Raw genomic sequence first — 13525 nt, 5'->3', positions numbered from 1 at the left:
GGAAATCGCTGTCTTGCAAAAACATTGTCTTGCGAAACCCAGTTCCCTATTGAAATGCACTGAAATCTATGGGGGGGAAAATCACTGTCTTGCGAAAATTGTCCATAGAAGACATCATCTTGCAAAACACAGTTCCCCATACCATATTGGGGAAAAGCAATCCCCTCACCTGCAATGCCTTTGGAAATGCAGTGGGTCTCTGATGGCCATCCCCCTCTTTCTCTAGCAAAGAAAGAGGGTGAAAGGAGTCAAAGCAGCCCCCTGGTTCCTGATAATGGTGACTCCTTTTGCCCTGATCCTTTACCACAGAGGAGAAAAAGAGGGAGAAAGCAATACAAGACATCACCAGGACTTGCTGCCTTTGCAATAGGTCCTGATGAGGAGAAAAAGAGATGAAAAGGAGTCTAGAAAAACTAGGGAAATCACAAGGGCAATCCCCCATTAACACAAATTATGCAAATGAGTTCCCATATTTGGGGAAATCATAGGGATCAGCAGAACACCTAAGTGCAATGGATGAGCCTCCCCCCTGGGAAAACCACTTTTATGACATGGTATTTCCCCTGCAAGGTATGAGTTGGAATGGCCCTTTCACCTCCTACCCCCTTCTGTTCCCTGAATTGTGACCCCCTGGCTGAACCTCCCACTCAGTACAGGGCTGCACAGCCCCAGTCCTGCCAGAGGCCAAGAGTATTTTGGGGTACCTTGCGGGACCCCGATCAGGGGCTAGGTGTTCCTCCCATAATCCTCTAGTCTAGTGCACAGGTATTAGCATAAGGTATTAGCATATGCTGTGTACTAGATAGAGGATTGTGGAAGGAACACCTAGCTAATGATAGGTGTTCCTCCCGTAATTAGCATAAGGTATTAGCATATGTGAAGCATAACATCGCTCAAAAAAGTCATCGTCTAACAAATTCCTCGTTTTGACAAGGTAATCGTCTAGTGAGGGACCACTGTATTAAATAACAGAGGCCTGTCACCAGGTGACAGGTCAGCTGATCCACAATTGTCATATAAATGCATTAGTCAAACACTGGCATTACCACACAACCAAACACAAACTAAATGTTGACTCTAATATCCTCCTATGTTGGACACTGCAAGAAGTACTATGAAATCAGAGCAAGTGGTACTCCATCCAGAGCAAGTGGTACTCCATCCAGAGGGGAGAGTGCCATTTACTCCCCACAACTGCTTGTTGTACATGCACATACACCAAATCAAGATGAATTTCTCTTGCACTGTCTGACACTATGATTCCCCTGAAGTCTAGTTCTAGGGTATGTGGCAGCGTGTCACATTCTCCTGCTGCATCCCAGAAGGAAAGCAAAGGTAAATTATACAAAAGGACTACCTAGATGACCCACAGAGAGACACTGTTCTTTTCTTGCTGTATTTTGTGAGCTGTTCAAGGGGTTCATTCAGGCTATAAAATGTGGCAAATGAATAAGTACTACATAGTGAAGAACATGCAATTAATTGGGTATTTTATTCTATTTTCCCCCCAATTCATTCCCCCTTTCTTTACTGGGACAGAGACAGAATGATCTGTGTGATGGTAGTGGATTGCAAACTAAGTTAGTAAAACGGACTGGAAAAGCAACAGAGAAATGCTGAGAAAGCAAGCTGCAATGCCTGGTCAGTATACATCTGTACAGATCATCTGTAGAATTTGTCGGGATTGAAGGATTCTTGTGAATTTGAGGCAAAATCCTGTTCTGCACATTTACACTGGCAGAAGCTGGTGCCATCATAATCTGGTGCTTATAAAATTTAAATAAATTGCCCTGGGGAAGCCTTTGGGAGCCTCACAATGGACGGGGGAGCCATCAGATTGCTGCTGTTGGGGAAAAAAATAGCCGATGGTGATCTGGTGGCTATGTCTGGCTACTAAAATATCTCCCCTTCCAATTCTGAGGTAAAAGATAGCCCAAGAGAGCCTCAGAACCTGAAGCAGAGGGATAGAAAGCTTTCAATTCTTTTAAAATAAATTTTACTGGTGCCAGATAATGACATTAGTGGCTTCCACTTGCATAAATGTGCGCCATTAGAACTTTGGACATTGAGAGACAAAGAAGAGCTAGACTCCAGTGCTGCAGCATGAACAAAGTCAAGCATAGTTCTAAGCTCACAACCCTATAAGCAGTAGTATATGCAGCCCTGCAGGCTTGTTGTGATGCACACATCTGCTGTATGGGGCTTGGCCAGAAACAAAACATGGAACTTTGCTGTTTAAGTGAAACTTTGGGCTTTGCTCAAATATTATTCTAGCTGCCTGTCAGATATAAGCTATGCCTGTTCACACTGCATCTAGTGGCTCCACTATTTTGAAAGCTCTGCTGTCACTGCGGACTACAATTAATATAGTTAGCCTATGCTGGTTAATTGTACAGTTGACTTTTCAGTGACAGTTAGATAAATATGACAGACCCAAAGAACACTGGTCCTTCACCGCAGGCCTAAAGCAACTAGGCTGACTTACTCTTGCTGAAACATAGGAAGGTTGCTACCATGAACAGCCAAGAACTGAGGCACAAACTGCTCTTTCAAAGGAAGGTTTCTATGAGAACAGCGTCCTATGACTGAAGGGTGATCTCAGGGGTCTTGGGAAACTTCTTTATAGTCCATCCCCCTCCAAGGGTTGCACAGGGACAGGAAATGCTCACCCCAGTCTAAGTAGCTCATCCGCATGCACCCAGCTGCTGACTCCAGCCATGTCTTAGGCTGTGTGTGGCTTCATGAAAACCTTTGCAGCTGCTTTCTTGTAGAATGATCATTTTTTTAAAAACCCTGTCTTCCTAATGCTGTAGTAAAATGATTGAGGTAAGTCCTCTATCAATAAGGGAAGGCTGGGCACTTATCAGCTGTGATATACTTCTTTTACTGAAAATGTCAAAATAGCAACATGCAGGATGTTCTAAGTACCTGCCCATGTTCTGAAATTTAAAGGGACAAAGAAGGCAGAATGATGGGGGGGGGATGGAAATACCCCTTTCCAAGCTTCTCTCCTCCCTATTCATTTCTTCCTCTGGAGGGAGGGGGGCATTTCAAAAAAAAAAACAACAAAAAACTGAAGACAACTCTTATGAATGATTTCTTTCAGAAAGAAATACTCTAAAGTTTTATTTGACTTGTACTTCACTCCCTAAATATACTTTTTAATCTATTAGGCAGCCACAATTCCTATTCTGCAGACATGTACAACTTCTGAAGCCCATTGCAGAGTCCTCCGTCTTAAGCAAATGCCGATCTGTGGTATGTAGAAAATGTGCACATCAAATCAAGAAACATGCTAACATGCAAAGGAACACATACATTTTGTTTCAATTCATGCATATCTCTAGTTCACTGAAGAAGACAAAAGAACTTTCAGAATCTCAATCTAGCAATCTTAAAGAAATCACTTCTAATAGTGATATTTTTACTGTGCAAATTGTATCTGATGTGTTATCTTACTATATCTCTACGCCAGTTTCCACAGGATTCAGTCATATCCTGAGAACTGTGCTTACTATGTACAGTATATGATAATAACTAAACAACTCAGTGTTCAAATTTATGGATGATCCTTAACACTGATTTTTTAAGGCTAGGAATACTTTGTTCCTTTTTTTTAAAAAGGAAATTGAAGAAAGGACCACTGGTTGTGGTGTGCTTAGTCATTCCAGTGTCGCTTCATGATACTGATGACGATATGTACAGTTTCTGGATGATTAACAAGAAATAGTTTCACAGCCCAAATAATATAAGCTTCCTTTGGTTATTACCAAGTTGGTAATTCCTGTATAAGTTATTGTTCTCCTGTATTTACAAATCACAAAACAAATATATTCTTAAATAATACTATCAAAGATTGTTCACTCCATCACTGGGTAAATTTGCAATTTCTGCTTATATGTAAGTCAGGAATTTGTACCTTTATGTTCCATAGAAATATTGAATAGTATGGTTTTAATTCATTTCATGTTATTAAATTGAGATTAGAACTAATCAAAAGTGTATTGTATGTGCTTCTATTTGTCCCATGTTTCCATTTTCCCATGATGGGAAAAAAAGGATAGAGAAGCTTTCTCCCACAGTTTCTAAACTGTAGATCTCTATTTACCACATGTCTCAGATATGACATATGTCATATATGTCATTTGGCCACTCAAGTGCCATGAAGGAAGAGGACTATGACCAGTGGAAGTATGATGTCCCTGCTATATAAAATCTATGAATCTAGTTACATGACAGAAAAATCATCACAAAAGAGCCACAAGATTAGTATCTCAGCCCCATACCCATAATGGGCAACACAGACATCCCTAAGCATCAAGCAAATTTATCACATCAAACAGTTGCAATTACCCATGAGATACGCAGAGAATCTGACCTATTCAGGGAGGAGAAAAGAAAACAATTTATATAAAATCCATCAGTTGCTTTAGAAGCATCTTTTAAAGTTAAAAATGAAACTGAAGCGACCAGTGAATGTGTGGAACCAATCCAGAAAACCAGGTAGCTTTCAATGGCCTTCAAGTGACCATCAATGTGCTCACATTAATAGGTTTGTGCCTGTGCAGAATCACCCCTTTCAAATCTTGCGGATGGAGAGAATGACAGCAGCGCCACCCCTCCCATCTCCAATGCACACAGTACCCGGCAAGACTTCAGTTCCATAAAAATCTGAGGACATGGCCACATATGTTCAGTTAACCAGCAGGTAGGTACCAAAAGAGGGAAGAAGGGCAGGTTGTGTGAACACACAAATGACCACTAAAAAAACAAACATTGCAAAAAGCAATCTATTCTGTTTTTTTGTAATGGTCTTTATGCATCCACACTGAGAGGTGAGACTAGTGAGCTTGCCTCCAGAAACTAAAAACAAGAGGCAGGAGGGAAGGCACCTACAATCATTGTAACACAGCAGAGAGAAAAGAAAAAAACCCCTCAAAAACCAGAATCCGCCCATGACCTTGTGACCAGGCAGTAATGCTACACGAAGTGGACAATTCAGACTACTTTGCAATTCAGCACAATTCAGGTAAGGAGACTCCTTGTTTGTTTGTTTTTTAAAAGGAAGTAAGCATAGCCCTAGCGAAATGGCTTTTTAGGGGTAGTAGGCAAAGGTCTCCTGGCCATCTGGTAATTGATTTCATGCCCCACTTAGCAAGTCGCTGAAAAGAAATGACCTGTGCTTTTGAATTTGTGACCAAACTCACATACAGATTGTCTCTCAAGGAGACAAGGGTATAGTCCCCATTCATCCACATCTATGTCCTTTGCTTAACAGATCGAATAAGTCATTGGCATGTCCTAGAACATGCACTGAAATAAGGAATATCTTGTGGTGGATGCACCAGTGCCACAGGGAAAGAACACAGTCCATCAGTGGACTGTGCCATTCTATTCATGTACCATTCCATGGTGGAGCTATTAAAGAGGCTATTTCCGTTGGAAACCTAGAATACTGCTAACAGTTTCAGAAAGATGATGTGACATTTTGCTTCCCTGGCCATCCATCAAGTAGTCCATGATGTTATGAGACATGGCTATGATACAGTGAGCTCTTTCTTCAAGCTTTCGCCTATATAGAGAGCAACCTGAGACACATGAATACAATGCTTTGTATTGGAGTCAGATAAATTTAACATCAATACATAGGTCTAAATCCTGTGGGAGAGATAGTACTGTAGTAAGATAACACTGAAGTCAAGATCTGGTGTTGGTAACTATTTGTCAATCATCAGTGTAAAGGCCTATGTTTTGCTTCCTCAAGTGAGCTGAAATCATCTCCACACTCTTGGTGAGGACCCTCAGGACTACAGAGAGACCAGAATGGGACATATTTTCAAAAGCCAGAATGGGACATATTTTCAACCTGAGCAGCTCTGTGACGTTAAGTATCCTTCAGGCGGACTGTTGTGAACCAGCTGTTTCTCTGAAAAGGGAGAATGCCACAGTCAATAAGCAAAAGCACTCTCTAGAAGGGTGGACATTTTGAAGACAATTGCTGGGATCTGCAGGAGGTGATGCCGCCTTGCTGATATCCATGGAGAATATAGTATCTGGTCAAAGTAGTTTGTCAGTGCCATGAGATGGAGGGAAGAAACCTCTGATGGGTTTAGTTCTGAGGATACCTTACTAGGCTGAGCTGAGGCAGATGGCAAAGGCACTGGAAGTGAAGCTGAGTCTGCTGAATTAGTTCACATGACTGCAATGCATTAGTGGCAGTCATGGCAGAAGTGACAGGAGCAAGGTTCCCGCTAAGCTGGGCGTGCGCATGCCCGATTCTGCTTCCCTCCATGCAGCTGTCTTCTTCCTCTGCGCAGGGATCATGTTAGGTTCTGGTAGTGACGGAACCCAGCATGCGGGGGTGAAGCCATGCACACATACAGAGGCAAAGCCACGCAAGAGAGGGGCAGAGCCCTGCCCAGCAGGGCTGAAAATTAGAGGGTATGGTGGACTGGTGGAGAAGGAGGAAGTTACATGGTCTTCCTCCAAACAAAAGAGACACTTGTGGTGGTCAGGAAGGACAACGTTACTTTTACATTTGACATAATATTTGAAAAAGGCCTCCTTCAGGCAAATAGCCTTGAGTAGGAAAATGCATAGCAATCTGCCCTCCAGAAGAAATCAGATTAAAAAAACTAAAAGTGCAATAATTATTTTTAAAATTGTACAATTAAAATAAAACATCAGGCATGGAAAGCAAAACAACTAGTGTTTTGAATCGTTTCTGCCTCTTCCTCACACAGAAGATATTTTGCCATGGTGAACAGAACAGAATTGATAAGTTGCATTCCAATGCACGCTCCCTGCATCTAGAACTTTTCAAAGGGGTGGCTCTGCACAAGTGCAGACTTATTGGGGTAGATGCACAGGGAAGAACTGCTCCTAAATGTTACTTGCCTTATATTACTGGTCTGGAACAGGCTTATCAGAAACTAGCACCAGTTAGTATAAAGTCAACATGACTGCTGAGTTTCATATTTATATAAGAACATAAGTAAAAGCCCTGCTGATTCAGGCCAAGGGCCCATCTAGTCCAGTTCCCTGTATCTCACAGTGGCCCCACCAGATGCCTCTGGGAGCACAACAGACCACTAGATCCCTGTCTCCTGATACCCCTCCCCTACATCTGCCATTTTGAAGGACCTTCCTTTTAAGCCTGGAGATTATACATCCCCCTCATGGCTTGTAACCTCCGATGGACTTTTCCTTCAGGAATCTGTCCAATCACCACATCCTGTGGCAAGGGGTTCCACAGACTAACAACACACTGGGTAAAGAAGTATTTTCTTTTGTCTGTTCTCACTCTCCCAACACTCAATTTGAGTGGGTGTCCCCTGGTTCTGGTATCTCGTGGTATTTGAGAAAGTGGTACATTAATGCCAGACTAATACAAAGGCCAAAACAGAAACCATGCACTTCTAACTTGGCTGATGGCCCTGTAATTCTGCAACAGAACTGCAAGCACTTACATTTGCCCTGGAACACACTCAAATGTGCTCTTTTTGGCAACAACATTTAAAAGAAGATATCAGTGTCATTGTAGCCATTCCCTGTTCCTCCAGCAGAGAAGATTTTAGCCTTGAAGACATCATTTCACTTAATAAATTTACTCTGGATCCAGCCCAGAGTTACCAAAACTACTTAAGTTCTGTCTGCTCCAACTCTCAGTAGTTTTGACATTACACTGACTTCGTTAGGCTTCACATACAATAACCACTCCTAAGAGGGTTCTTGCAACGCAGCAGCACACTTTGTTTCCCATCAGACCAATTTAGCAGCCACTCAGATTTAGTGCACCTTAGAGAGACAACAGTGCATATAATGCAGCTAGTAGAATAGCAGGAAAGCCAGCAATACAGCAGTGAGTTACCTCAATCAGTCCCACCACCCAACCACAGGCCGTTCACAAGGCAGCAGCAGCAGCAGATTGGGTTGGGTCCATAAGCATACGTGGCTGTTTCAGGATCCAGCGACAATTTGGGGCAGGGAGAAGACTACAGGGGCTAAAGAGAGAGAGAGAGAGAAAGAGAAAGACAGGGGAGGAGAAGAAAGGGCATGGCTGAGCTCATTTTCCATGCCAGGATGAACTACAGCCCAGCCCCAGGCAACATGGCCATGAGAGGGCCACAGGCAGTTCATAACTGGATGCTCAGCTGTATGACGATAGCTCATATTTGAATATAACTGGTGGGAAGGGATGAGGAGGAGACAAGAGGAAGCAGTACAAGAGGAGGAGGATGATAGCACAGTATCAGCACTAGAGCCAAAAGCAAAAGCAAATGAGAAAAAAACAGTCTTTGAAGTTCCTAGTCACTTAAATGCCCTTACAGACCCCAAACAATCTACATACCTGTTTTGTTTCACAAAAAATAACTATTCTACCTCTTGACAGTCTTCTGCCTACCTTAATACTACACTAGAGATGGGCCTAATGCTGCCATTTTCACATTTGACATTGCACCAAATGTGTGCTTGTTACTACACATTGCTGTAACTGACATTATGTAGGATGTGGCAAAATAAGTAGAGAGGTCATGAATAATGAGAATCAAATACAGTGGTGCCCCGCTTGACGATTACCCCACTTGACGAGGAAATAGCTTAACGATGAGTTTTTTGCGATCGCTATAGCGATCGCAAAACGATGATTCAATGGGTTTTTTTCGCTTCATGACGATCAGTTCCCTGCTTCGGGAACCAATTTTTCGCTTAACGACACTCTAAAAACAGCTGATCGGCAGCTTGCAAAATGGCTCCCCACTGTTTTGCTGACCTATTTTCGCTTTACAGGCATCGGAAAATGGCCGCCCTATGGAGGATCTTCGCAGGACGATCAGGTATTTCCCCCATTGGAACGCATTGACTGGTTTTCAATGCATTCCAATGGGTTTTTTCCCGCTTGACGACAATTTCGCTGTACAGCGATTTTGCTGGAACGTATTATCTTCGTCAAGCGGAGCGCCATTGTAGGAGGATTTCATATAAGTACAAAAGCACAGGTCAGGTAAGTGAGAATGCACTGGGAAAAGCTGCACTGAAGAGAAGTGGAAAGCAATGGAAAGTGCAACAGAAATTGGGTCAGTATAAGATGAGTTTATGGAGAACAGAAAGGACATGATACAAAGCAGCAATAATGCTGGTTGTTCGGTGATACCATGCATCACACAAAGAACCCCAGGAAGCAACTGTCCTGGGACCTGAACAAGAGAAACAATTTTCATCTTAAAATCTGTTCCATGTTCACAGCATGGCTCAAGATAGAAAGTGTGGGTTTTAAGAAGCTTGACTCATGGAGGCCATGAACAAGCAGCAGCTATGCCAGGTCCCCCGCCTGCCCGCTACAGTGCTCTACTGCAAGTCACACAAAGGCAAGTATTGTCATTGTTATTAACTGCTTCTGCAAGCTGTCTCATACCCTACTCTATCCATGCAAATTGCCAGGATGCAAGCTGCTCTACTTTTTATACAGAAAATAACATTCAGCCACACACAGAGACAGTCAACTGAGCTTCTACACCTGGTTTCTCAAAGGTAAAAGTTCTATTGTGGACTTTACTTCACATGTCCTACCTATGGATAGTCATACCTTAGTCACATTGAGAGTAGATGTTACATGAGTTTGAGAAGAAACCCTAACAGAATCCAAAATGCCACTTTAAACTGAATAGAATAAACTGCACCAATTTTGAAGGGACTTAATTGATTCACTCTCAATTCATCCCTGGAGGAAATTTTGATATTCAAGCACTAAATGAGCCTCTCCAAGCTGGTGCCCCCCAGGTGTTTTGGATTTCAATTCTCATTAGAACCCATCAGCAGAGTCCATAATGGAGGTGTTAGGAGCTGTACTACAAGCATCTAGAGGTATCAGATTAGGGGAAATGGATCTATGCAGACCCAGCTTGAGACAGTTTAAGAACCACTTCTATGTTTTTACGACAGTGGGGTAATTTTTCTCTTCAGTATGGTTAAGAGAGTTAGCGCAGGAGTTTTCTTTGAGGTGGCATCAAAACTGTGGAACAACCTCCATGGAGATGTTCACCTTGTTCCTTGCGATTATGAGTGACAGAAAACGAAAAGAAGTAGGAATACAGCTAACAATATTCTACTCAGAAACTTACAAATAAAGACTGGCACAGGCCCTAAATCTCTCCAGTCCAGCAGTATCAAACTGAATGCTCCATGTGAAGTCCAAGAAGACAAGGACTGAATACTTCACAAGTTTCACTGATGGTTCTCTTAAGAGGAAACCAAGGAATTCTGGGGTGATCTGACCCTATTTGCTATGAACACGTTCCCTAGTTTGAACAGATTCATTTCTTTGAATGATACAATATAATTTGTTATGCTAAATTCCCACCCTGGAAGAAACAAATATCTTATTAGCTGGCTTATTAGAGGTGTGAGGGTGATGTGCTTCACTAAACTGTAGCCTACATTCAAAGGAATAATGTGTGTGGGCCAAAGGTGCACAACTATTACTCATGAGAATACATCTTTACAAATGATGTTCCTGAAACCTCAAGCATAACCCAAACTTACGCTTTGTCGTAGAATGTTGTATGCCCTGAATGACAAAACTTCATGCCATTACTGTTGATCATGCTGCTGTTTATGTTCCCTGAAACGTAAGATTTCCGTGACGCCTGGTCCTTGGCAAAGTTTCTACAAGCAGCTAGTTTGGATTCCAAGGCCTGAGAAAATAATAAATAGTAAAGCTTTTCAATAAAGTAATTAGGCAGAATCAATGCAATAAAAAGTCTGAGGAGTGGCTCTGGGCAAAACTAATTGCAAATCTAAATATCATCTGACACTTTACAACATTCTAAATAATAGCTATTTAGTTCAGAAATAATGTCTTTGAGCAATAATCAGTTTTCAAATATAAAGACGGACCAATGTTCTATAAAACAGAAATTCCCTAAATAGCACCCAGTCAGTGGCAGTTCTTCTAAACCTACAGAACAGTAGGAAAAATTGCAGCATCCCTTTAAGTTGCCAAAGTTCTTACCCCCACTTTCCTAAGGAGATCACCCACAATGTTGAGAGCAGATATCCTGGCGGACGGAGTAAGTGGGCTTGTACCAAAGCCATTGGGAATAGCTGTAAAAAAGGAGGAACATGGGTGAGTGCCAGTAAGTATGCAGTTCCATGCATATTATCCAATCCAGCTTCTCTAAGAGGGGCCCCCTCTGGGACATCTCTCACCACCATATTCATATTTAAAGCAAATAACTTTCAAAACCTTTATCTCACATTCTCCCAGTCTCTATCTTGTCATTATATACATTCTTTTGTACACAAAAGTGGGCCAAAGAAGAAATTAGGCCTGGTGAGGTTTTATTTTCTTATGTGACTCAAAAAAACTGTTCTCTAGTTTCTGTGCTGGATGAGACTGGTCTGACATTTCTAGGAGAGCAAAGCCACAGCCTCCTTCATGGATTGCTGCCTTGTCGTGGCGAAGGGGCTTGAGTAACTCAGAGAAACTATGGGCTATGCCGTGCAGGGACACCCAAGACGGACAGGACATAGTGGAGAGTTCCGACTAAACGCAATCCACCTGGAGTAGGAAATGGCAATGCCACTCCAGTATCTTTGCCAAGAACGCCCCATGATCAGAAACAAAAGGCTAAAAGATATGACGCTGGAAGATGGGCCCCTCAGGTCGGAAGGCGTCCAACATGCTACTGAGGAAGAGCGGAGGACAAGTACAAGTAGCTCCAGAGCTAATGAAGTGGTTGGGCCAAAGCCGAAAGGACGCTCAGCTGTGGACGTGCCTGGAAGTGAAAGGAAAATCCAATGCTGCAAAGAAAAATACTGCATAGGAACCTGGAATGTAAGATCTATGAACCTTGGGAAGCTGGAGGTGGTCAAACAGGAGATGGCAAGAATAAACATCGACATCCTGGGCATCAGTGAACTAAAATGGACAGGAATGGGCGAATTCAGCTCAGATGATTATCATATCTACTATTGTGGGCAAGAATCCCGTAGAAGGAATGGAGTAGCCCTCATAGTCAACAAAAGAGTGGGAAAAGCTGTAATGGGATACAATCTCAAAAATGATAGAATGATGTCAATACGAATCCAAGGCAGACCATTCAACATCACAATAATCCAAGTTTATGCACCAACCAGCATTGCTGAGGAGACTGAAATTGAACAATTCTATGAAGATTTACAACACCTTCTAGAACTGACACCAAAGAAAGATGTTCTTCTCATTCTAGGGGACTGGAATGCTAAAGTAGGGAGCCAAGAGATAAAAGGAACAACAGGGAAGTTTGGCCTTGGAGTTCAGAACGAAGCAGGACAAAGGCTAATAGAGTTTTGTCAAGAGAATAAGCTGGTCATCACAAACACTCTTTTCCAACAACAGAAGAGGCGACTCTATACATGGAAATCACCAGATGGGCAATATCGAAATCAGATTGATTATATTCTCTGCAGCCAAAGATGGAGAAGCTCTATACAGTCAGCAAAAACAAGACCTGGAGCTGACTGCGGTTCTGATCATCAGCTTCTCATAGCAAAATTCAAGCTTAGACTGAAGAGATTAGGAAAAACCACTGGGCCACTCAGATATAATCTAAACCAAATCCCTTATGAATACACAGTGGAAGTAAAGAACAGATTTAAGGAACTAGATTTGGTGGACAGAGTGCCTGAAGAACTTTGGATAGAGGCTCGTAACATTGTCCAGGAGGCAGCAACGAAAACCATCCCAAAGAAAAGGAAATGCAAGAAAGCAAAGTGGCTGTCCAACGAGGCCTTAGAAATAGCAGAGAGGAGAAGGGAAGCAAAATGCAAGGGAGATAGGGAAAGTTACAGAAACTTGAATTCAGACTTCCAAAGAATAGCAAGGAGAGACAAGAGGGCCTTCTTAAATGAACAATGCAAAGAAATAGAGGAAGATAACAGAAAAGGAAAGACCAGAGATCTGTTCAGGAAAATTGGACATATTAGAGGAACATTTTGCGCAAAGATGAACATGATAAAAGACAAAAATGGGAGGGACCTAACAGAAGCAGAAGACGTCAAGAAGAGGTGGCAAGAATACACAGAGGAATTATATCAGAAAGATTTGGATATCCTGGACAACCCAGACAATGTAGTTGCTGACCTTGAGCCAGACATCCTGGAGAGCGAAGTCAAGTGGGCCTTAGAAAGCCTGGCTAACAACAAGGCCAGTGGAGGTGATGGCATTCCAGTTGAACTATTTAAAATCTTGAAAGATGATGCTGTTAAGGTGCTACATTCAATATGCCAGCAAGTTTGGAAAACTCAACAGTGGCCAGAGGATTGGAAAAGATCAGTCTACATCCCAATCCCAAAGAAAGGCAGTGCCAAAGAATGCTCCAACTACCGTACAATTGCACTCATTTCGCACGCTAGCAAGGTTATGCTCAAAATCCTCCAAGGTAGGCTTCAGCAGTATGTGGACCGAGAACTCCCAGAAGTACAAGCTGGATTCCGAAGAGGCAGAGGAACTCGAGACCAAATTGCTAACTTGCGCTGGATTATG

At 42.4% G+C, this 13525-nt stretch overlaps 1 protein-coding gene, 1 long non-coding RNA gene and 1 other non-coding gene across 8 annotated transcripts in view; 1 reads left to right on the top strand and 2 right to left on the bottom strand.

Annotated features, from left to right (window-relative positions):
* Positions 1 to 13525, bottom strand: part of NDEL1 (nudE neurodevelopment protein 1 like 1) — a 37345-nt gene that overhangs the window by 1355 nt on the left and 22465 nt on the right. For 2 of the 6 annotated variants that reach the window (XM_020796300.3, XM_078385902.1), the window contains exons 7-9: positions 11012 to 11103; positions 10543 to 10694; positions 7871 to 8003 (exon numbers count right to left, since the gene is read on the bottom strand). In XM_020796300.3, coding sequence (XP_020651959.1) covers positions 7904 to 8003; positions 10543 to 10694; positions 11012 to 11103 — 344 coding nt within the window. In that variant the 3' untranslated portion in view covers positions 7871 to 7903. Of the gene's footprint in view, positions 1 to 4353; positions 4379 to 7870; positions 8004 to 10542; positions 10695 to 11011; positions 11104 to 13525 lie in introns of all 6 variants that reach the window. The other 4 variants (XM_078385903.1, XM_020796299.3, XR_013541975.1 and 1 more) reach the window with 3 other exon arrangements.
* LOC140705106 (U1 spliceosomal RNA) lies at positions 414 to 578 on the bottom strand. The gene has a single exon (XR_012084638.2). It is a non-coding gene; the product is annotated as a U1 spliceosomal RNA (small nuclear RNA).
* LOC110080413 (uncharacterized) lies at positions 1537 to 3999 on the top strand. Its single transcript, XR_002300781.3, has 2 exons — positions 1537 to 1641; positions 3174 to 3999. It is a non-coding gene; the product is annotated as an uncharacterized LOC110080413 (long non-coding RNA).

Source organism: Pogona vitticeps, chromosome 2 (assembly GCF_051106095.1).
Source record: "Pogona vitticeps strain Pit_001003342236 chromosome 2, PviZW2.1, whole genome shotgun sequence".
Lineage (NCBI taxonomy): Eukaryota > Metazoa > Chordata > Lepidosauria > Squamata > Agamidae > Pogona > Pogona vitticeps.
This window is presented reverse-complemented; position numbering and strand designations above follow the sequence as displayed.